At 42.1% G+C, this 26,053-nt stretch overlaps 1 protein-coding gene across 3 annotated transcripts in view; it reads right to left on the bottom strand.

The window, feature by feature from the left end:
• Positions 1-26,053, bottom strand: part of adgrl3.1 (adhesion G protein-coupled receptor L3.1) — a 587,214-nt gene that overhangs the window by 374,118 nt on the left and 187,043 nt on the right. For all 3 annotated transcript variants that reach the window (XM_063049189.1, XM_063049191.1, XM_063049192.1), the window contains exon 3: positions 626-787. In XM_063049189.1, the coding sequence (XP_062905259.1) occupies positions 626-755 (130 nt within the window). In that variant the 5' untranslated portion in view covers positions 756-787. The remainder of the gene's footprint in view (positions 1-625; positions 788-26,053) is intronic.

Genomic DNA, 26,053 nt, shown 5'->3' with positions numbered 1-26,053 from the left:
AATTTAATCAAGGGGGCAACTACATCTGAGACTCACAAAATTTCTCTGCTTGCATATTTGTGGAGGTGTCAATGTAAAGCAAAAAATTATGTCATAAACATTGTCATCTGTATCCCACTGTAGCTCTACAAGTGCCATTCAGTGGAGGTCAATCGATTGGACATGTATGGGGAATCAAATTTGCCAACCTCCCGTCTGTAAAGTCTAGCAGCCTATGGCAACCAAATCCTTGTTCAATTGTCTTCATTTTATTATTCAAAAAGTACACACAGGAAAGAGAACTGTCTAAACAATAATTTGTAGGGTGTATGGGAACAATTCATCATGGGTGAACTGGACTACTAAACAAAGCTGATGCAATGTCTGTACGAGATCTCATTCATCTGGGCTTATTCTGTTCAGAAGGGTAACACATTCAGAGAGGTCCTTCTTAACTCTAGAGAGATAAATCCTTACGCAGGGCTGTCCGATATGAAAGCAACAATGCGCCATTCTAACTAAAAATAAGAGTCTGGGACTGTTTTGCAGAACTGTATTCACAATAATTTGCTTTTCAACCTCTAAATGCATACAGCAAAATATTCTCATTCAAGGATGGTGTTATTTTTGCTATCAAAGAACTTACCAGTTACTGCAGCTGAATTGACGAGCATGATGAGGAACCAATGGATCCACATGACCATTGTGTGAAGTCCAGTTGGGCAAGTATAACTAAGGGTTCTTGGCCAAGCACAGGAACTGCTCCCACTTGACATTCCGTTAGAACTTCGCACTCAGCATTAAATGACTGCAAGAGAAAATATTAAATAATTAGATTATTAAAAAGGACTAAGTGGAAGCAACACAAGCAGAAAGATTTAGAAATAATTAGTTACTTGAGCAGCAGTTGTGGAGAGAGGGACGAGGGTTAATGAATCAGTCAGCTCACTCTCAACTTCCATGTCTGTACAGTGCAACACAAGTGAGCAGGTCAGATCCCTGCACGTTCAACTTTCTGTTCTGCAGTCCAGAATCAGCACTAACTGCAGGACAGAGTTCAGATATGCTGAGCAGAGAAGCCAATGTAATTTGGATCTGCCCCAAAGTACAGCATGCGTTGATTGCTCAGTTCCATCCTTTAAACCCGGACTGGAAAAGTTTCATCCTCCAACCTATTTCATGTTTTCAATTCATAGCCATCTCCTCGGCATATATTTGACATGTTTCACATTTTGAAGTTACTTAACCATTTCAATTATTTTTATCATGTTAATGGCATGAGGATAACATGCCATAAAATACCTCCTGAGCCAAGCAGCAACCCATGGACCATTCGGCTTTGGCCAAAGCAGCCTCGCCTGAACCCATAGGCCTGCACAATAGTGCAGTACAGATGGATAGGAGGGTGAGTGGGGGAAGAAAAGATGGCACCTAGGAGGCAGGCTGTATGACAAATGTTTCAGTCCAATGATTATCTGCATCTTACAGCCTTTCTGGAAAGTCACAAGGCAAGGGATACATGGATTTTTAGCGTGTGGATTCAGAATTGCCTCGACCACAAAAGGCGGACAGTGAATGGAGCGTATTCTGCCTGGAAGTCTGTAAAGACTATTTTTCAAAAATTTATTCACTTACAGGATGTGGGAGTCGCCAGCTAAGCCAGCATTTTTTGCCCATCCCTAATTGCCCTTGAGAAGGTGGTGTTGAGCTGCCTTGTTGAACCGCTGCAGTCCCTGAGGTGTAGATATACCTACAGTGCTGTGGGGCGGGGGGGGGGGGGAGTTCCATGATTTTGACCCATTGACAATGAAGGAATGGCGATATGTTTCCAAGTCAGGATGGTGAGCAGCTTGGAGGAGGATTTCCAAGTGGTTCAAATGGACCTCAACAATGAGTGGTGCTCCTCAGGGATCTCTTCTGGGACTCAGTGATTTTTATAAATGACTTGATGAGGAAGTGGAGGGATGGATTAGAATGTCTGCAATTGACATAAACATTGGAGGTGATGTTGATAGTGTACAGTTTATTGTAGATAATAACAGGATATAGAAAGCAATGCAGAATATTGGAGAGAATTAGCAGATGGAGTTCAATCTACAAAAATATGAAGTGATTCTCTTTGGAAGAGCAAACTTGAAGAAAGAATACAAAGTTAATGGCAGGGTTCGTAGCAGTGTGGAGGCCACAATAGGATCTTGGGGTCCAAAGCTATAGATTCCTCAAAGTTGCCATGCAAGTTGATAGGATGGTTAAGGCGGTATGCTGGCCTTTGTTACTCAAGCTCAAGACCCACGGGGTAAAGCTGCAGCTCTATAAAACTGGTTAGGCCACACTCGAAGTATTATACCTCATTATAGGAAGAATGCGGAGAGGGTGCCGAGGACATTTACCAGGATGCTGCCTGGATTAGAGAACATGTCTTTCAGGAGAGGTTGTGTAAGCTAGTGCTTTCATCTTTGGAGTGACAGAAGATGAGAGGTGACAATAGAGTTGCATAAGATTATTGGTGTCGTGGATAGAGTGGGCAGTCAGCACTTGTTTCCCAGGGCAGCAGTGGCCAGTACCAAACGGCATCCATTCAAGGTGAGTATAGGAGAGTACAGGGGTGATTTCAGAGGTAGACGTAGACACACACACACACACACACACACACACACACACACACACACACACACATACACACACACACACACACACACAGTAGTAGAGGTTGATACAATAAGCGAAGTTAAGAGACTCTTAATAGGCACATGGATGCAAGAAAAATGGAGAGTTTTTGGCTGTGTAGGATGGGAGCGAGTAGGTTTCTATAGGTCCACACAATTATTGTGGGCCAAAGGGTCTGTATTATGCTGCATTGTTCTGTGTTCTACGTTAACCTTAGTTATTCCCAGCTCTGTTGAGAGGCCAATGATCTGCAACATTAAATTCCTTCCCTCTCCAATGGCTGAACCTCTCTTTTGTTCTCAATTTACAACGCCCACAGCAGTTGCTGTTGTATTTTTGCGAACTTGGAGATTCCAGTTATCTCTAGGACTAGATGTGAGAGTGATAGTTGATTGTGTGTTACAAATTTCTAACAGCCATACCTTCACAGGAGCTCAACAATTTGACGTTAATGATTACAGTCTAGGTCACATCTATTGCACATTCAGTGATTTGCCCTGCTCAGCTTTGCAATGGCAGATAAATAGAGAACCAATCACAAATGATTTAAGCTTGAATTTGCATCTAGTAATCATTCAAATTTTACTTTACTTCACTCAGCCATCTCCAGACAATAAAGATGATCTCTAGAAGGTTGATAAACTGCTTATAGCTTTAATCTTCCTCGAATATTTTCAACTAAAACTAGCCTCTTTTGATTTTGCAAACAACAGGAATTCTGCAGATGCTGGAAATTCAAGCAACACACATAAAAGTTGCTCTTTTGATTTTGTTTCTCAGTCCCCAAGACTAAAAGGGGTTGGAGACATCAGACGCTGGAATGTGGAGGAACTCAGTGAGTTAAGTACCTATGGAGGGAAATGGATAGTCAGCACTTTGGGTCTAAATCCATCAATTAGACTTAAAGGTAGAGAGGAGATGGTCAGTATAAAGAGGTGAGGGGAAGTTGTGTGTCAAGAGCTGGGAAGTGATAGGTAAATCCAGGCGAGGAGGGAAGGTAGACAGATGGAGGAGGGAAAAGTGGAAATAGACAGGCTATTTTCCTAAAAATGTGTTTCTGCAACACTGTGCACAAGATCTCTGAGTCTAAATATTCCAGCACACACCAGCCCCATTGCATCATGGCAGTAGAACGTGCACTGCATGACTAAATGTGATTACAGAGAGGAAGTCACTTTGCAACTGGAAAGAAACTGGTGAAAATGACTATTGCAATGAAGACTGGAGGGTTGGGCTGGGTGCAGGAGAGAGGAATGTCGAGGCACTGACCGGGAAAGGAAGTCAAAATGAAAAGGAAGGTTAACAATTTACAGGGGCACAACAATATCAGGAATAACTAAATGTTTGTGAAGAAGATGGAGATCAACACGGCAGATACCTGGCTAGCACCACACAGACAGGACCTATAACAATGCCTGGGTCACTTGATGCACAAGTACTAGTGAAATGAGTGCAGCATGGGTGAAACCTCAATATCACAATGAAAAATCAGTAATAGAGGATTGACACAACACTATCAACAGTTCCATTTAATATCAGAGAAACATACACATCCCAAATTTCTTGTTCTTCACAGACATCCATGAAAACAGAAGACTGCCCTAGAGAATGAGCGACAGCAAATACATTGGAACTTTAAAGCGCCCCCTACTTGCTCCCATGCACAGTAGCAAAGCAATGACACTCCCCCACCTCCACAAAAAAAATCAGCATCCTCCACTCCCCAAGCAATAGCAAAGCCCCCCAAAAAAGACCAAAAAATATCAACTAAAACAACAGGAATTCTGCAGATGCTGGAAATTCAAGCAACTCACATAAAAGTTGCTGGTGAACGCAGCAGGCCAGGCAGCATCTCTAGGAAGAGGTGCAGCCGACGTTTCAGGCCGAGACCCTTCGTCAGGACTACCAACTACCAGATTTTTTTATTAATCATTGCATATAGAAATGTTACACTTTGAGACTGAACCAATATAGTAATATTCTGATACTATGTCACACTTGAGCTGGATTAGCAGACATCCAGCACTACTGATTGATTTTACGACTGTTTAAGAAAACTGGGTAAATTTAAAGTGAGCATCAGAGCTCCTGAGAGGGTGTAAGGGTGGGGGGGGCAGGAAATTGGGGCCCCAGTGAGTGGATGCAATGTAAATATCACTCAGTGAGAGGGCCACCAAAGCACTAAAGTTTTCAAATGGTCAAACTGCAGAACACCGAAGTTTCACAACAGCAGGCTTTCAAATCAGGCACTGAAAATATATGCTCTTATCCCTTTTTAGTGTTCATTGATTCTGAAGCTTCCATGCAGCACAACTCAGTCAAACGTGTTGCCTAATTCCAGTGTATATTTCCTAGCAGAAATCTCATGGTACATCCTTATGACTGCAGTAAGTGCTTTAGTAACTGTCAGTCATCTTAAGTGAAAAAAAATCACCCAGAGTTCTCACTGCTGCTACATATGATTTCTTAGAGACACAAAACTACCTCTTCAGAAAGGCAAACATAAATTTAAAAAGGTTAAAAACCCCAACACATGATAATGATCCAATAACTTGGACTCAATTCATAAAATGCAAATATGCAATTTGTCCTAAATTTTGATTTATCTCCTGCAGATTTAGGACTCGGAACCCTAAGTTCTAAAGACGTAAATCTGGCAACTGTTTCAGAAATCCAACAGCCCAATAGGTCATTCTGTCTCATTTCATGGTGTACAATTATATGATATTATCTTACTCCTACAATCACTATACTTATGCTAAACAAACCAACGCCCCCTGAAAAAGATGCAATTTTTCCCAAGTCACTTCAGACCAAACACTTCATCAATTGGATGGCCAAAGTAAGGAAATTTTAAAAATTACAACTGACCTGTAGACGCCGCTTTTCCCATTGCAGCATAAATCACATCAATTTACATCAAAGCTCTCTTGAACAATGACCTTTGGGCTACATACTGTAAGTACTGTACCATCAGCAGCAGCACAGTGATCTGTTCACACCTGAAGCTATCTTTTGCAGCATGGATTCAAACGTAGAAAGGAACACTTTCTAAAAATGTAATAAATCACCAAACTCAATAAGCATCAAATTTTAAATGCAAACAACAGGAATTCTGCAGATGCTGGAAATTCAAGCAACACACATAAAAGTTGCTGGTGAACGCAGCAGGCCAGGCAGCATCTCTTCCTAGAGATGCTGCCTGGCCTGCTGCGTTCACCAGCAAATTTATGTGTGTTACTAAGCATCAAATTTTACTCACTCTCAACAGCTGACTGCCAGTCAATTTAAATTTTGCAATAGAAGTACAAACTCATGCAAAATAGTTGAATTTTTAACATCTTAAATGTACAAAAGATGTAAACACTACTCACAAGGATGAGAACTGGCGGGTAAACCCAGCAGTACAAATCCCAATGAACTCCAACAATCCTCCTCCATATTATCCAAGACATCTTCAAGGAGCAGTGACTCAAAAAGGCTGTATCCATTATTAAGGACCCCCACTACCCAGGACATGCCCTCTTCTCTTTGTAACCACCAAGGAGGAAGTACAGAAGCCTGAACACACACACTCAATGATCCAGGAAAAGATTCCCCCTGCAGTTGAATTTCTGAATGGACGTTGAACACCACCGCACTACTTTCACACACACACACACACACACACACACACACACACATTCTTCTTCTTCGGTTATCCATCGAAATCCGATGACGACGTCCACTCCTTTAACGGTGAGATCTTTGATGACTATACAATCCTATCCTGGACCCACAAGCTCTGTTGCAGGTAGGACATGTATATGTAGTAGTGGTGGCAACCATGGCTCCTGGCTCTCTTCTGCTGTCTTCTGGTTGTTCTTTCTGTCTCCAGAATACAAACCCCGTCCCTACAGTGGTACGGTCAGCAGCAACATCCTCCAGGTCCTCGAGTCTGATCTTGCACTTCCTTATAGCATTCTTCATCTGATCCTTACAGCGCTTCTTCGGCCCTCCAGCTGAGCGGCGACCATGATGTAGCTGGCCATAAAACACTCTGCGGGGTAGCCGACATGGGGGCATCCTTATCACGTGCCCCAGCCACTGCAGCTGACACTGGGTGATCATGGCCTCAATACTTCTGCAGTTGGTCTTTACAAGTATTTTAGTGTGAGGCACCCGCTAACGTCAAGTAATTCCCAGGATGCGCCGGAGGCAGCTTATGTGGAAGTGCTCCAAGGACTTGATGCGACTGCTGTAGGTTACCCAAGATTCACAGCTATAAAGGAGGGTGGTGACACAGACCGCTCGGTATACGGCGACCTTTGTGGGGGGGCAAAGGCATAGGGGTGAGGCAGGGGTGTGTGCTAGCGCCAGTGCTCTTTAACGTCTTCCTCTTGTGTGTTACCAAGCTTCTCCACGACGAGACTGAAGACAGCAGTGGTGTGGCAGTAGATGTCAGATTAGATGGCAACCTCTCTGACATCAGGAGGCTCCACGCAACCACCAAACTCCGTAGAGAGCGGGTCCTGGAGCTGCAGTATGCAGACGACTGTGCTCTTGTGGCCCATACTCCGGAGGATCTTCAGACTGTCCTTGCTGTGGCGGTGAGAGCATACAGCAGGATGGGGCTGACTGTCAAGTGGTTTGCCAGTGGAGTACCAGTGTCCCACCCACTCTACCCACCTTCACTGTTGGTGATGAAAAGCTGTCAGTAGTGCCATCTCTCAAATACCTGGGGAGCATTCTCTCTGAGGATAGCAGCATTGACAATGACATTCAGAGCTGCATTAAACAGGCGTCAACTGTCTTTGGGAGACTTTGGCGTAGAGTCTTTCAGAACAGAAGCCTTTGTCCCTCCACAATATATATATACACACACACTTACTATAATTCAGTTTATTTCTATATTATCATGTATTGCATTATACTGCTACTGCAAAGTTAACAATTTCTCAACATATACCAGTGATAATAAGCCTAATTCTGATTCTCCCCTCAAGCTTTCTCAGATGACACCTCCGATTGTTGCCACAGGAAGTCAAGCACTGGAAGTCGGCAGGTGATATGATATCACCATGCCTAGCATCTTGAAAATTAAGAAATCTGACTATTTCTTTCAAAATTACTACGTATGGATATCAAGTTGGCTGTGGCCTAAAAAATTTACTGCCTAATTACACAGATGAGACGACTTTCAAATTTACTTTTAGGATATTTCATACATGTCAGTTTGAGGACACATTACTAAAACCAGGCAAATTAAATATTGTACAAAAATAAAAAGGACAACTTCTATTTTTAAGGTTGCAAGGACATCTGTAGGTCCTACAGTGCTTCCCAGCCAATAACGTATTCTCTGCAACATGGTCAGTGTTGCAGAGAAACAGACCAGACAATTTTGTCCAGCAAAAAATCTGCTGGAGGAACTCAGTTGGTTGAGCAGCATCTATGGAAGGGAGGGAGAGGATCTGTCAAGATTTTGGGTCAAATGGAAATTCTTTTCTCACTCTACAGGTGCTATTAAACCCACTGCCTCCTGCCTCCTGCCTCCAGTTTGCTTGGTGCCCCAGATTCCAGCACCTGCAGCCACTTGCATCTCTGGGCAATTTTGAGGGTAGCACTTCTTCAGATCACCAATGAGATAAATGATCAGATAACCAGTTTTTAGAACTAGCAAATATATCCTACTGTAATCTATATTCTTTTATGCAACAAATCAATAAAAATATTGAAGAAAGAAAGAAGAAATAGCAAATGAAAGATGGATATTAGGCAGGATTTCATGGACATCTTCCTGCTGCTCTGAGAATAGCGAGATGGGTTTCAGCAGTTCCATTCAAGAGAACAAGCAGGATCTCAGATTACTATCTCACTCCTAAGGTATTCTGACTGTGCAGCACGTTCCTAGAACTTCAATGTCAGCTCGGACTCTTTTGAACAAGAATCTCTGGGAATGACACTCCTCGGTGGCACCCATCATTGTAATTGTACAGCTTGGTCTCAAAGTGTACTATGAAAGCCTCAAGTGCAGAGCAGCAAGCTTTATGACAAAAATCAAGGTTTCAGAACCAATGGGTGACCCCATTTCCTTCAATGAACTAATTAAACAGATCAACACTGACAGAACCAAGGAGGCACGATCGGATTTTCAAATGTCTTCACTGCAGGGCTCGATAATCAAGTTCTGGATTTAGCAGTTGCTGGCACACTTGAAGAATGTCCTTCATTTCAGATGTGGTTCAGTTGCTGGCTACCATTAGTAATTTAGGAGTAAACCAACTTTCACTTTCACAGGCCAAATGTGGGCTAATGGGACTAGCTCAGGGGGGAATCTTGGTCGGCAGGAGCGAGTTGGAGCATGGCACCCACTCCCATGTTGCATGATGCTCTGTTGCCATTGAACCAAGGCTGTTATTTGCACAGCATAGTCTAAATAGTGCTTTTGAAAGAGTACTGCAACATTATTGGATGCATTCCTGCTATTCTTCAGGCCAACAAGGTTACAGAGTCCAAAAACCACTCTTAGGGTTTTGAAAACCAACTCTTGGTGCAACAGCCTATCCTAGCTCCAATTGCCAACCAACTTTATCACTGACTGCATTGTAATTCCAGAAGCAGAGGATGTGGAATCAAGTTTTCAGTAAGACAGTTTACTTGTCAAAACTAGTTACAAATTAAGTTAGTTTCTTTGCAGTTACCACCTAAAATATTCCAAAATCAGCACATACACGGTCTCTAATAAATAAAAAAACATAATTCTACCATTGAAACTGCCTGGGGATATGTTACCTGGCAACCAGTGATTATGTAGCATTATCAAACCTTGAGAATCTCACATAGAATTGAGCCAGCAGGGGACCCGAGGTCTAGGGAGAAGACACAATGAAATTAAGATTATAGTAAGTAAGGATGAAACTAATGTAAGCACATTATAGAAGCTCCATTTACCTGCAGAGCAAGGGAAGCTGGAAAAATTCAGCATTTCAAACAGCATCCGTGGACAGAAAAAAACAGGGTTAATGTTTCCAGTCGACAAACATAACATTCTGGATTAATTCAGCAAGCCAGTTAGCATCATCGGAGGAGTAAAAACAGTTGATGTCTTGGGCTGAGATCCTTAATCAGGATCATGAAACATTGATTGTTTAATCCCCTCCACACAGTAGACGACTCCTGGTTTGCTGGGCTCCTCCAGCATTTTGTGTGCATTGCTCAAGATATCCAACATCTGCAGCATCTCGTTTGATATTCCTTCAGGTTGATGACCTGTTATGTGAATTAATAATCTCCAGTATTTTCTCCTTTACTTCATATTTCCATCATATACTATATTTTCCTTTTGGGTCATTTTTGGCATGTTGTCAGTGATATCCAGTCTTCTTGCCATTCAGCACTGATCAGCAGGTAAATGGTGCTTAAAGGAGCATTTGGTCACAATTGCAGAGCAAACAGAATTTTGAGTGGCCTGAGTAAAATCATATAACAAGGTGCTAAAAGCCATGAAAGTGCCTATTTCATTTTGTTTCAATACATCTCTGTCTTGACATCTACCAGTCACATCTGAGGCATCCTGTTTCAAAGCATCATCATATATATATAAAAAATCGAGCATCAGCTAATAGTACATTGTTTTTCTGTTTACCTCCTAGTCAACAGCACCAGATTCAAGAACAGCTATTTCCTTTCATCCATTCAGTACGTGGACTAACCTATTTTCTGCTACCTCAGTATAGCACTGCAATCACTTCGCACTACAATAGACTTCTTCTATGTGTAATTTGTATATTTTAGTGAAGGTTGTGTCCCAGATGCCATGTCCCTGTGATGTTGCAGCAAGTAAGTTTTTCCTTACACTATTCAGACATGTACTTGTGCATATGACAATAAATACACGCTGACTTGCATTCTGAGGAGGTGCTTCCCAAGGAGTGTTGCTGTCTTTTACAATGCATCATTAAAGCAATGTCCTCTCTCCTCTGACATCTATGCTAAAAATTCCACTGCACTGTTTTAAAAATACCTGGGAGTGATTCCCAGTGTCAATCAATTACTCTAAAGTCAGAGGCACAAGCGACAGCAGATGCTGGAACCTGGAGTAATAAAATTCTGCTGGAGGAACTCAGCGGGTCCAGTAGCATCTGCAGGGAAAAGGAACTGAAATCACTTCATTTTGATGCAGGGTTTTGACCCAAAATGTCAACAATTCCTTTCCTCCCACAGATGCCACTTGACATGCTGAGTTCCTCCAACAGATTGTCTGTTACTCTCAGATCAGACCTGCTTATTTCACGGCTGTCTATGGAAGTCAGCCAAGTTCAACTTGGCTGACATTCTCTACAAAAGTGACCCCACTTCCAGGATTAGCCACTAGCTGCAGACTGTGATGTTCCAAATGGGGACAAAAGGCACAGAACAATATTGAGACTTTTATTTTGATTTAATGAAAACTGCAAGGTAACTCCTTTGTTGTTCTGTCAATAAAGGTCAAGCACTTTGAGGAATGGTGAGACACCCTTGTCAACTCAACACTGTAACATTCATATGGGTACAAACATGCTCAGATTTACTTTGACAGGTTTAACCAAATTGCCAAGGTGCATTATTTGTGAAAAAAAAACAATTCAGATATAAAAACGTTGTATGATCAGTAATAAGAAAGGCATAAAAAAGGCAGTACTAAACATTCAGGCATTAGGAAAAGCAGCTAAAAGAAATGAAAAACAAAGTTGACCAAAATTAATAGGAGAGATGCAGAAGTCACCTCTCAGAATAATATGTAGTCACATCACCAATATTCAGAATTGGATTTATTATCACTGACTCGTGATGTGAAATTTGTTGTTTTGCAGCAACTATACAATGCAAAGACATAAAAATTACTATAAATCACATAAATCAGGGGTTCTCAACTGTTTTGTTTATGCCATAGACACAACCATTATCCAAAGGGTCCATGGATCCCTGATGTAAATTAATAAATAGTGAATAAATACAGACTCATATTTTTCATAAATTTGCTGGCAGATGGGATAAAGCTGCTCCAGAATTGTTGAGTGTGCTGCCTCCTACCGGGTAGAAGTAACAAGAAGAGGACACGTCCCAGATGGTGAGGGTGTCCTACTCCTTATTGATGAAAGCTGCCTTTTAAAACACTCAAGGCATCCATTTTCCAAAGGCCAAGATATAAAGGCAGTAACTTGAATGAGCCTTACAATAAAATGGTGTGCTCTGAGGGAAGATAAGCAAAGCTCAAACAACACAGTTGGAGAGAAAAATTACAACAAGTAACAAGAGCAAGAATTTAAATTGATTGGTAGAAAATCTGAAGAGAGATGAGCAAAAAGGTCACACGTTAAGTGCTGAAATCTTGAAATGATAGAGGCAAATGTCTCTTAAGTACCTGAATGAACACTTGAAGAGCAGGGGAATGGGATTAATCCAGCCCATTATGTCAGCTTTCTAACCTGTAAAATTCTATGATTCCATGAACCATGAAAGAGCAAACCCTGAATACAAGTGCAACAAAAATCAGATTGGAAGTCAGACAAACATGGAAAAAACATCAAGAAAAACAATAAAGGAAAAAATAAATTCTTTAAATTCTTCACCCAAAGGGTAACAAATTTAAGGAGTAATTTTCTGACAAAAATTGCAGTGCTGGTATAAATTAGTCATCTTAAAATATAGCTGAATTTTTAACCCTTAGGTAAGTACTTGAACATGGTTCAAAAAGGTCAGAAGGACAATCTATGATGGAATTTATCATTAGCTTTTTACTTTTTGCAGTTGGCTCAAAGGCATATTCTAACTTGGTCTTGTACAGAGATGTTATACTCATAATTTTGTTACTTAGTGTCTGAACAATGGAAGATTTGGATGAAATGTCATCCATGTGTATAACCGGCCAGCGATGCAGATGTCATTATTAATGACAGGTAATAATTCCTGTAACTATGTTACTGTTCAACTAGTACACAAAATTCCTGGCACCGGCCCTCACTTTGACTACTCCAGTGATTGGCATATGGCTCATCAAAAGTCCTCTTCCTGAGAATACTTGGAATGTCTGTTCAATATACTTCACCCAATTTAATAACCCTTGGTCAATCGATAACATGGTTATAGAGAGGTTGCAAAGCTTCCTTGAAGTGTCACTGGTTAGTTAATTAGTTCTGTATCTTACAATATTTAATATTAATGCACTTTAGTTTGTTATTTATGGGTAATTCATCTGCAGATTTCATCCTCATCTTCACACTGTTGTGTGTTTTGAGTACTACTGTGCTTTACACCCTAATTCGAAGAAATGTTGTCTTGTTGCTATATACATTATATGTTCATATACATGATATACATGTATATAGTTAAATGACAATAAACTTGACATGACTAATTCAGACGCTTGTATCTGCTCCAAAGTGTATCTGTGGACCTGCTTCACCATTACGTCTTGCTGAGTCACCAGAACAATCTATCTGCCCGTTACTGTAAATCTCCTATAATCCACCTCCTGGATTCAGAAATCCTGATGGCTCAGTATCCAAATCAGCAGGATCTCATTTTCCATGCTCCCCTTAAACTCACTGTGGTCCTGGTTCCCACATTCCCTGTAACACACTGGGGGCCCTAATACTCACATTCCTTTTAAACTTACTTGGATTTTGTTTTTTTTTATTTAGAATAAAACAATGCAGGTTAAAAGTATGTTGGTCCATTAACTGGAATAACTTTCAACAGTACAGAAATTCTAACTGGTCACACTAAAGGGGTTGCAGCAGCAGATACACAGACACAAAAAGGGGACACCAACACTGGTCACACCAAAGTATGGAATGTGCAAGATAACAGTTTGACCGAGCTCTGAAACCTTCATATCTTGAGTTGCAGTATACCCTTCACCAACATCTAACATGATCTCTGAAGGAGCAATTTTGAGAATCTAATGCTTCTACCCAACTGACTTCTAGTTTTGTTAGCCAATCTCTGCCTATTATCATAATGTATTCTATTAAACTACAGGTAACTCAAGACACTGAACACTGTAGCACATTATGCATCAGATATAGCCCAGGACTTTCAGGTCTTGGCCCAAGTCAGTAGGAACTGACCTGATTCTTTACTACAGACAGATGACTAAATTGCTTGTCCCGAGTATCCTTCTTCACAATGGAAAAGTCGGCAGCTGTGCCGATATGCTCAGAATCAGGAATCCTTATTTCTAATTCCTGTATCAGAAACTGTAACCATGAATTACGTTACCTCCCGAGGATAGGCACAACCAACCTGCCATCTGCAGCAGTAGCAATAACGTGCAGATTCGAAATCATTGTGACTTGAGAAACTCTCTGCTGATATTGCAACTGAGACTAACTTCCATTGGTTTTACATTCATTTTATGAGGTACTGTAAAACTCCATTAATCCAGCACACTGGGGAATTAAGTGTCAGGCTGGCAAATTTTCTGAACTATCAGATATTACTTCTGTCACCATTAATACACTTTCCATCCAACTTCTTAAAAAATGTTACCAAGTATTATCACAAATTGTCCTGTGCAGCTTAAAAGAAACTAACAAATGAGGCTAGAGTGTCTCGGATGGGGGTGGGGGGGGGGAAGTGTTGGGATGTCACAGTCTCAAAAAAAAAGTTTGGTCTTTCAGACTGAGAAGAAATTTCTTCAGCCAGAGGTACTGAATCTTTTGACTCGACAGCTCAAGAAAGTCATAAAATTGAAGCCCCCATGTTTAAAACAAAGATTGGTTCATTTTGCACTATCAAGGAAATCCGGGAATATGGGGTTAGTGAAGGAAAGTGACACCAAAGGAAGAGATGAGCCTTGATTTTATAGAATGGTGGAACAGGTGGAAAGGCCAACTGCCCACGTTATGCTCCCATTTCCTACACTTAAAGGACACTCTTGAAGTTTTAGTTCATAATCAGGGACAGCACCATCTTATCACAGGTCACCGCTGTGAATGTTGTTCCCCGTATAATTGTTCTTCAAATAGTCTCAGTGGAGCTTATGTCAGGGGAAAAAGGTGCTCTGACCATTGGGAACATCATCCCTGCATGTACCCTATCAATCTCTGTAAGAATTAAATACATTTCAATGATATCACCTTTTTTTCTTATACTCTTCTAACAGCATTTTACAGGAGCACCTTTGAGAGCGTCCTGACAAGTTGCATCTCCATTTGGTATGACAGGAGCGGAACATCAGACTGGAAATCCCTACAAAGGATTGTGAGATCAGCTGGAGAGGATCACAGGGGTCTCCCTACCATCCATCAGGGACATTTATCAGGAGCACTGCATATGCAGGGCCTTTAGTATTATTAAGGATCCCACCCATCCATCCAGCATCCTCGGAGTTTCTACCATCAGGCAGGAGACTACTACGCTTAAAAACAAGAATGGTCAGGATGGGAAACAGTTTCTTCCCACAGGCCATTAGGCTTCAAAACTCCCTGCCCCTTACATTCGGGAAGTGCCTCCAGTTAATCTGCTCTGTATGACAATATTTAACTTATGCAAACAACAGGAATTCTGCAGATGCTGGAAATTCAAGCAACATACATCAAAGTTGCTGGTGAACGCAGCAGGCCAAGCAGCATCTCTAGGAAGAGGCGCAGTCGACGTTTCAGGCCGAGACCCTTCGTCAGGACTAACTGAAGGAAGAGTGAGTAAGGGATTTATGCATTTAACTTATGCATTTTACTTTGTCCATATATGGTGTAATTCATCTGTAGATTTTATCCTTACTTTCCTACTTTGTGGTATGTTATATGTACAATTGTGCATTACACCCCATTTCAGAGAAACATTGTTACAGTTGATGGTATACATGTGTATAGTTACATGACAATAACTTGACTTGACTGAAATATAGATCCTCAATTTCTCCTTGTATGACAAACCAGGCCATCTCAGTATCAATCTGGTGAACTTCGGTAGCACTTCTATCCAAATATTGTTTTCCATAGGTAGGAAGACTGGACAATGTTCCAAGAATAATCTCCCAAGGATTATTACTCTGAGGATTAGGCTCATTTCACATCATGCACCCAACTGCATATAGGAATAGGGATGGTTTGAAATGATGAAGGAAATATACAGAGAAATTTAAGGCCAAGAGTTTAGACAGCACCTTCAAATTCTCAGTGCTCAACAAATGTAGGAGTCTTGTATGAAGTTACTGTAAAAGTTAAAATCAGAAGAGGCTTGAATGAGGTGGTAAAGAGAAGTTGAATGGTATACCAGAGTGTGGAAAAAAGGTAACTCAAGGCTCTGCTGGCAATAGCAGGAGACGGCTGTTGAGATTACTATCAAAGGATGAAAGGTTAAAGGGCTTTCATAAATCAGGCCACAATAGAACTGCAACAGTAAGGGTCTGGGTGAGCAGCAGTCAGAAGAGATTGGAACTGATTAAGGAGATGTTTACTTTGGAACCAAATATAAGTAGCTTTCTTACAGATCATGGAAGCCCAGATCAAGAAGGACTAATTCATTGTAAAGCTGTTGAAGGTTCCAACTATAAAACAACTTAATTAGGGACAAAAGCCAGCAATTCAGCAAAGGCAAAATTGGTGATGCAGCATAGAATATACAAGACTCAACTTGGAGCCAAACGCCATGTTGAGATATTTGCTCATTTATGGTCGAAACTCCAGGACTGACTAGGGACCAGAGACTGGACTTGAAGAGAGAGTAGTGTTTTGAGTCAAAGCCAACAGCAATAGCTATGATATTTGTAAAATTCCTGATGAATTTCCCAAGGCCACAATGAAAAGTAACACATTTCCTTTAACAGCTTGGATATAAAATAAACAGGAAAGCAGGATTCCCTTAACATTAACTAATAGGTTGAGTCAGTAGTAAGGAAGGCAAATGCAATATCAGCATTAATTTCCAGAGGACGAGAATTTAAAAGCAAGGATGTAATGCTCAGACTTTATAAGGCATTGGTCAGACCACATTGGGAGTATTGTGAGCACTTTTGGGCCCCATATCTAAGAAAGAATGTGCTGACATTGGAGAGCATCTAGAGGAGGTTTACAAGAATATCACGGGAAAGAAAGGGTTAATATAAGAGGAGTGTTGATGACTCTGGGCCTGTACTTGCTGGAATTTAGTAAAACAATGAGTGAACCTCAATGAAGATAATGAAAGGTCTGGATAGAGTGAAAATGGAGAGAACGTTAGCAATAGTAGGAGAGTCGAGGACTAGAGGGCACAACTTCACAATGAAAGATCTTCCTTTTAGAACAGATATGATGAAGATTTTCTTTAGCCAGAGGGTAGTGTACTTGTGGAATTCATTGCCACAGGCAGCTGTGGAGGTCAAGTCATTGGGTATATTTGGAACATGCTCATTGTCATTGGGATCATGTTGCCATGGGTAGTGGTAGAGGCAAGCACATCAGGGACATTCAAGAGGCTCCCGTAAAGGCATATGGATGAAACAAAAAATGGAGGGCTATATAGGAGGTAAGGGTTAGATCAATCTTAGCGCAGGTTAAAAGATTGGTACAAAATCATCGGCTGAAGAGTTTGCATTATATTTTACTGATCTATATTTAAAGTGAAGGCTATTAGGAAGGGCATCAAATGTTATGGGGAGAAGTCAGGAGAATGGGATTGAGAAGGAAGACAAAACTGTCATAATCAAATGTGGAGCAGACTTGATGGGTTGAATGGAAAATTCTGCTCCTATGTCTTATGATCTTGTAATTTTGCATAATTTTTGATTTCTGTATTGAAGTATCAACAAATGTTAAGGTCTAGATTCTTAACAAGCCATATCTATCCCAAAAAATATTTATTGCAGTCGAACTATACAAACGGCTCCCATAGATAAAAAGAACACAAATTTTCAAACAATTGTTTCCAATAAGTGAGACACTTATGTGGCAGTAGGTCATACAAGTGGGTGGTATTAATCTTGCATTGCAAGTCAAAGAAGCACATGCAAACAGAAGGCAGATGACGCCAACTCTTGCTAACAGTTCCCATCAGAACAGCTGAGGTTCAGCTGCTGATAGCAAATGAAGCACCAGAGGCTTCAGTATACACTGTGAAACATGGAGATCCTTAATAAGCGGACACAACAGATGGCATGACATGCTGATGTGTGATCTTGGTCCACCACACCACACATGGAGTCCAATGGCAGACCCCCATCCCATTTGGATTGAACAGCATTATACTGGAATGACTGCCCTTCAGACCCTGCACCACACCAGACCATCTGTAGGATCCAAAGTCCTACTGATTAGAAAATAAGTCTATGGATTTGAGAAACACAGAGAAAGATAAATTACATTAAATTTGATTTAAATTCAGGTTGCATTCATCATTTAATTATTTTTTAATTCAAGCCTTCTTTAAATAAAAATAAAGTTGTTCAGACTTCACAGATTTAAGCTCTAAGACTATAAAAGTCAACTACAGCTTTTTCATCATTGTTAATCTCTACTCACTTGGTTTTTACATTTGTAACATGGAACAGTACAGCAGGATAACAGGCCCTGCAGTCCACAATGTCTGTACTAACCATGATGCCAACCCAAACTAATCCCATCAATTTACTCATGGTCTGTTCTCTGCCTAAGTGCCACTTGGAGACATTACCAGTGTGTCTGCTTCCAATCCTCCTATGACTGCATTACAAATGGTCAGGGTGGGATCAGCTCTTCACAATGGACTTTGGCAAATCTGTTTATGGAAGTCAAGGGCACTATTCTCAATAGCTCAACATGTTCCCAAGGCTAATAAGGTAAAGCACAGAGACACAAAAGGATGGCCACAGGAACTTAGCAGATCAAGCAGCAGCTGAGATAGGAAAGGAATTGTTGTTGCTTTATGTTGAAACCCTTGTACAACATCTCCCTCCCAAAGAAGAGCTGACAGAGGAAGAGGGACCACATGGACAAGAACAACCACTGCTCGCTTTAAGCTGCACAGCTGCATGGTCACAGGAACTGAAATGCTCCCACTCACATCGCCTTTGTTGCCATGCAGTTAGAATTTTCTTTTATATAAATGTTTCAGGCTGTGTAAAAATTTTCTGCACAATGATTGGTCCGCACAGCTGTAAAAAATATTAGAGTGAACGTTGAAAACAACTATTATTGCATGCATCTTGAACCAGGAGCTTGGAGCCAAAACAAAAGATGAGAATTACAATGCAAGCCAATTGGCTCTTTAAGAACATTTTCAAATTATATACGTTGCATTGACAAATCTTAATATGTCTGCTTTCTGCAACATAAATCTGGCATTAAATAAAAGTCATTTGGTAGCAGACATGAGTCATAAAGTGTGGGTGCAGAGAAGCCAGGTATGTCATTTCTCCACACCGTTCTATACTGGAGTGATTTACAACTGTGTATTCGCTTCCCCGACTTGGAAAGCATGCTTTGCTCCAGATGAAGCAAGTTCCACATCGACCAGGGTCAGCTAGGGTCAGACTGAGCAGAAACTTCTCTTTCCATTGTAACTTTAAATCACTGTCCCTCTGGCTTGGCATACTAAACTGCCAACCAAAGAGTAAAAGGATATTTCCTCTCCATCATTTCACTTTTAAGCAATGCCACTGAAGGAGATTGTGGACATCCTCTTCAGTTAATAGCCAAGTCTCTGGTAGTTTTGCTTTACCAGTGAAACGTACAGCCAAAATAGTACTCATACCAACACCAGTTTAACTTCACTATATATGCCTTTAGAACTTCCACTGGTTTCAACAATTCCCAAATCCAAGACTTTGTCATCTGCACGATCATGTGTCTGCACAGGAGCTATGAAAATTTTGCAGCAGCATCACAGGCAGAACATCAGAAGCAGCATTCACGAGAAACAACTGATACAGATTTTTTACAAGACAATTAGAAGAACCGAAATCCATTGTGATGCAAAGTGATCATACTGTTGCTACAACGAGGTAGTGACTTGGGCTGTGGCAGATTGATTCAGGAACTGCATGACTGAAGGGAAGTAGCTGTTCCTGAACCTGGTGGTGTTGGACTTCAGGCTTCTGTGCCTCCTGCCTGATAGCCGCAGTGAGAAGATGGCAGAGCCAGACTGGTGGGTATCCTTGATTATGGATGGTACAGTACCTTCTTGAGGCAGCACCTCATGTAGATACTACCAATGGACAACTGCCCATCAGTGAGACTGTCCATTACATTCCACATTTTTGCCACCTCCTAGGGCCTTATTAACTCTGGGCTCCTGCTGCCCGGGCTGGTGTGTTATATGACAATCAATTATGTAATGTTTAAGGACACGGTGTCTTGGTTTATCCAATGGCAGAAACCTTGACATCATTTTGTTTCAAAAGTGAGGTGTTGGGAAACGATGGAGTTTGTCATCTTTAAGATCTCCCTCTCCCTACTGTTAAATTTCAACAAATCACATTTATGACTACTGGGTTTTAAAAACAAAAGACATCGGGATTGTGTTAATGCAACAAATTGGGCCTTTGAAATGGAATACAGGGTGAATTATCCACACACCCTGAATTACCTACACCATTCAGTGATGCTGAAATGCTGAATAATACTCACAACCTGCCCGCCAACAGTCGTTCCATGCATCTTAAAGGGGCACAGAGGCAAATGTCAGAAATGTTTGCAACTGCATTTCACTTGCCAATGAGATCCGGTAATGACCATGGGACTTAGCTGCATTCAGGTTGACAGAAACTATACTGGAAGTCTTCAATCTATAAAGAATAATTAACTCGGCCTTTTCTCCATGGAGCGATGGAGGATGAGAGGTGACCTGATAGAGGTGTATAAGATGATGAAAGGCATTGATCGTGTGGATAGTCGAGGCTTTTTCCCCAGAGCGGAAATGGCTGCCACAAGAGGGCACAGGTTTAAGGTTCTTGGCAGTAGGTACAGAGGAGATGTCAGGGGTCAGTTGTTGTTTTTTTTACGCAGCGAGTGATGAGTGCATGGAGTGGGCTGCCAGCAACTGTGGTGGCGGTAGATATGATAGGGTCTTTTAAGAGACTTTTGGATAAATACATGCAGCTTAGAAAAATAGAGGGCTATCGGTAACCCTAGTAATTTCTAAGGTAGGGACACGTTCAGCACAAATTTGTGGGCCGAAGGGCCTGTATTGTGCTGTAGGTGTTCTACGTTTCTAAATAATAAGCATAGTGCCCAAAAATGTGTGTTGTTGGAGGACTTGTATCCCAGACAATTTGAGAGATTTGGCCGTAACCTGGAAGACTGACAGTGACACATCTGACCTTCAGCTCCAGCACTGAACTGACCATCAAGCTCAGCAGCAGAGCACTGACCGGCAGGAGTGTTGGCATCTAACTTCCAGTGCATACTTGATTACTGGATCACAACATACAAGCAAATTATAAAGGCAAGTGATACTTTGAGCTATACACACACAGAACGCGAGAGGAACTCTCACAACACGCTGGAGGAACTCAGCAGGTTGGGCAGCATCCGTGGAAAAAAACGGTCAACGTTTCGGGCCGGAACCCTTCGTCAGGACTGTAGGGGGAAGGGGCAGAGGCCCGATAAAGAAGGTGGGGGGAGGGTGGGAAGGAGAAGGCTGGTAGGTTCCAGGTGAAAAAACAATAAGGGGAAAGATAAAGGGGTGGGGATGGGAGGCAGGGAGGTGATAGGCAGGAAAGGTGAAGAAGGAATAGGGGAAAACACAATGGGTAGTAGAAGGAAGTGGAACCGAGAGGGAGGTGGCAGGCAGCTGGGGGAGGGGGCAGAGTGAAATAGGGATAGAGGAAGGGAGGGGGAGGGAATTACCGGAATTTGGAGAATTCTATGTTCATACCAAGAGGCTGGAGACTACCTAGACGGTATATGAGGTGATGCTCCTCCAACCTGAGTTTAGCCTCATCACGGCAGTAGAGGCTGCCATGTACGGACATATCTGAATGGGAGTGGGAAGCAGAGTTGAAGTGGGTGGCTACTGGGAGATCCTGTTTGTTTTGGCGGATGGAGCGGAGGTGCTCGATGAAGCAGTCCCCCAATCTGCATTGGGTTTCACCGATGTAGAGGAAGCCGTACCGGGAGCACCAGATGCAATAGATAACCCCAACAGACTCACAAGTGAAGTGTTGCCTCACTTGGAAGCACTGCTTGGGGCCCTGAATGGTGGCAAGAGAGGAGGTGTAGGGAACAGGTGTAGCACTTGCTTTTACAGGGATAAGTGCCAGGTGGGAGATCCGTGGGGAGGGACGTGTGGACCAGGGAGTCGCGGAGGGACCGATCCCCGCGGAAGGCGGAGAGGGGTGGAGAGGGAAAGATGTGCTTAGTGGTGGGGTCCTGTTGAAGGTGGCGGAAGTTGCGGAGGATAATGTGTTGGATCCGGAGGCTAGTAGGGTGGTAGGTGAGGACAAGGGGAACTCTGTCCCTGTTGTGGTGGCGGGAGGATGGGGTGAGAGGGATGGGGTTCTTTCTTCATCTTTCCTGCCTATCACCTCCTTGCCTCCCTTCCCCCACCCCTTTATATTTCCCCTTACTGGTTTTTCACCTGGAACCTACCAGCCTTCTCCTTCCCACCCTCCCCCCACCTTCTTTATAGGGCCTCTGCCCCTTCCCTCTACAGTCCTGATGAAGGGTTCCAGCCTGAAACGTCGACCGATCTTTTCCACGGATGCTGCCCAACCTGCTGAGTTCCTCCAGCGTGTTGTGAGTGTTGCTTTGACCCCAGCATCTGCAAACTATTTTGTGTATGTGAGAGGATCTGCAAGTTAGGGATCTCTGGAGGGGAAGAAACAGTCGATGTTTTAGTCCAAGACCCTTCATTAATACTGAAGAGGAGGGATTAAAAGCCAGAATAATAATGTGGAGGGAGGAGAAGTAGTACAAGCTGGCAGGTGACAGGTAAATCCAAGTGAGAGGGAAGGTGGGTGCAAAGAGGAGGAGGAGGAGGAGGAGGAGTGGTGGTAGTAGTAGTAGTGGTGGTAGTAGTAGTAGTAGTAGTAGTAGTAGTGGTGGTAGTCGTAGTAGTAGTAGTAAGAAGCTGGCAGGGGATAAGCAAGAGAAGTAGATGGCTAAAAAAGGAATCTAATAGGAGAGGACAGCAGACCGTGGAATGAAAAGGAAGGTCAAGGGTAACGAAAAGGAGGTGATGGTGTTGAACACCTATGCTCTTTCCACCACTACAAGCAGAATCTCCCACTGACTACCCATTTCAATTCAACTTCCCATGGTCACTACTACCACAATAAGCCCAAGCTCAGCTTGGAGGAGCAACACCTCATATTTCATTTGGGTAACACTGGGTTGAAAATGGCAGATGGAATTTAATGCTGATAAGTGTGAGGTGTTGCACTTTGGGAGGACAAACCGGGGGGAACTTACACGGTGAAGGGTAGGGCATTAAGCAGTGTGGTGGACAGAGGATCTGGATGTATAGATCTACAATTCCTGAAGGTGGGTCACAGGTCAGCAAGCTAGTAAAGGGCTTTTGGCACATTGGCCCTCATAAATCAAAATATTGAATACATTGGTGAGGCCCAATTCGAAGTATTCTCTACAGTTCTAGTCACCTATCTGCAAAAAAAAGTATCTGTAAGATTGAAAGATACAGGGAAAATGTATAAGGACTTCAGGACCAGAATTACAGGGAAACACTGAATAGTATCAGACTTCATTCCCTAGAGTGTGGGAGAATAAGGGGAGATTTCATAGTGGGATACAAAATTAGGAGGGGTATTGATAGGGTAATTGTAAGTCAGCTTTTTCCACTGAGCTTGGGTGAGACTAGAACTGGAGGTCATAGATTAAAAGGGTAAAAGGTGACATTTTTAATGGGAACATGAGGAGGAGTGCAGAATGATCTGCCAGTGGAAGTAGTGGGTGCAGGTTTGATTACAACATTTAAGAGAAGTTTGGACAAGTGCATGGTTGGGAGGGGTATGGCATACTATGGCCTAGGTATGGGGTTGAGGGGATTAAGCATGGGCTATATGGGCTGAAGGGCCTGTTTTTGTGCTATAGTGCTCTATGACTATGACCCTATCTATGCCCCTCATAATTTTATAGACCTTGGTAAGATCACTCCACAAGGAATACTCCAACCAATTCAACCTCAACTCTGTGCCTCAAGAACTGGCAACATCCTCACAAATCTCTGCATTCTTTTCACCTTAATGCTGTTTTTCCCACAGCAGGATGACCAAAATTATACACAATAATCCAAACACATGTCTTGTACTGTATGTCTTGACTCATGGAGCATGAATTCAATGTCACTAAATTATTGAGTGATACAAGTTTTAATGGAGAAGGAGGAGAAGATTGCGGTGCGACGCAGCGCGCGCGGCCGCTCCGAATGATATCGTATTTGTGACGTAGGATGCCGTGCACAATCCTGATTTGATGGAGACAGACGTGAAGAAGCACGGAGGCACATCTGGAGAAACTTCTGAAATGCCTGCTTCACTGCTGCTGCTACTGTGCGATCGAGAATCTCCGGAGGGGAAGGCCCCAAATCCTTGGCTTTGCCTACTGCCTGTTGCCGGGGCTGGGGTCGAAGCACTCGGCAGAGATGGTGCTCCGTGTCGGAGGCTCGAAGTTTTCAGACGGACTCAGAATCAGACTGTGGCCGGGGTGCTTCCAGGATGCTGCATCGGCAAGTTTGAGGCACTAGAAGCTCATGGCAGGGAGAGTTTCTCCTTTCAACCATTTGCGTGAGATGATGGAACTTTCAAGAGACTTTGAGATTTTTTTTTAACGTGCCCATGGTCTGCTCTTCATCAAATTACCGTATTGCTTTGCACTGTTGTAACTATATGTTATAATTATGTGGTTTTTGTCAGTTTTTTTAGTCTTGGTTTGCCTTGTGTTTCTGTGATATCATTCTGGAGGAACAAATTGTATCATTTCTCAATGCATGCATTACTAAATGACAATACAATAGGACTGTGTGTCTTCATAATCTAATCTAAAGTCCATTTATCCCACAAATTTCATTTGCATGTAAATTGCATGTTCCAGTTTTCAGTTGCAATTTTTCAGATAGCTAAGTTACACACACAAAAAGCTAAGGAACTCAGCAAGCCATGCAGTATCCAAGGAAATAAACAGTCAACTTTTCAACTGAAACACTTCATCTGAAGTCCTGATATGACTTTCTCCAGAACATAGACTGTTTATTTCTTTCCATAGATGCTGTCTGATTTGTCGAGTTCCTCCAACATTTTGTGTATGTTACTCAAGATTTCCAGGATCTGTTGAACGTGCCAAAGCTACAGATTCACAGAGTGGGATCTAATATGCCTGAACTTTAAATTTTCTGCCGTTATCTATTTGGAGAATTATAAAACACATTGCCTTGCCCAAACTACAATGACAAACTAACCTTGAAACTTCTAATCCTTCAAGTTCACCCACAGTACTTTTCACAATTAGATGTTGATTTAATATTTCTACAGCACTGCTTCTGGCCATCAGCCAACAACACGTGAGCTATGACGGATGATATTGATATCCCGCTTCAGCTACTCCAGTCTCTGATAGCTTTTCTTTTACTGATCCATGTTCCAAAGCAGCAGCTTTTGTGAAGCTTTGCTGTTGAAACCAAGCTTTGCCGCTGCCCACCAAATGACTAGGTTCATTCACTCGCTCATAATACTTAGGTGTCTGCAATTATCTTTCAGCTTTCTTCCTCCATTTCGATCTAGCTTCCATTAATCACAGGCAACTGGCGATCAATACCAGGATAATTTATTACCCGATTGTCCTTCCAATGCCAGTGTGATTTACTGAATGATTCAAGTCATGGGCTGATGCATGCAGCACAGCACTGCCAAACCACAAAAGCTACATTTACACCAAACATTCACGGGTCAAACTGCATGGATCTAAAAGGGCTTGAAAAGAAACATTAGGCGTAAATGTGAGTGATTATAGTGGAAGAGTTCTACTGAAGAATCTTATCTGATAGAGAAGCCCCTCTTCTTCCTGCACCTTTCTAAACTACTATTGTTATACTTTCTCACCTAAAAATCCAATTATCCCACATTACAACTAATGGTTTGCATTGTTAATCTGAAAGTAAAAAAGAACCCATAACCAGCTCCTCAGCTCACACAGCAACAACAGTCCCACAGAGTCAAAAGGACAATGACTCAGTTTGCAGAGCAGAGTGCACAGTCTATAATCAGTGGAGAAACATGGGATTACTGCATTGTTCACAGTTCAAAACATTCAAACATCCTGTGGCATTGTTTGAAAGAACAGAATAGTAACAGAGTGCCCTTGATCAATGTTAAAAAAGTCTCATCGACTTCTTTGGATACAAAAGAAATCTTTACTTCCAAAGTAAATCAGTGGACCAGGTGTCATAAAGGGATCCTGACAACGTGACGGTACATGATTTTTTTTATTATATACATACACGCACAAACACGCACACACACACACACACACAC

This window comes from Mobula hypostoma, chromosome 5 (genome assembly GCF_963921235.1).
Source record: "Mobula hypostoma chromosome 5, sMobHyp1.1, whole genome shotgun sequence".
Lineage (NCBI taxonomy): Eukaryota > Metazoa > Chordata > Chondrichthyes > Myliobatiformes > Myliobatidae > Mobula > Mobula hypostoma.
Note: the sequence above shows the minus strand (reverse complement) of the source record. Positions and strands in the feature narration are given on the sequence as shown.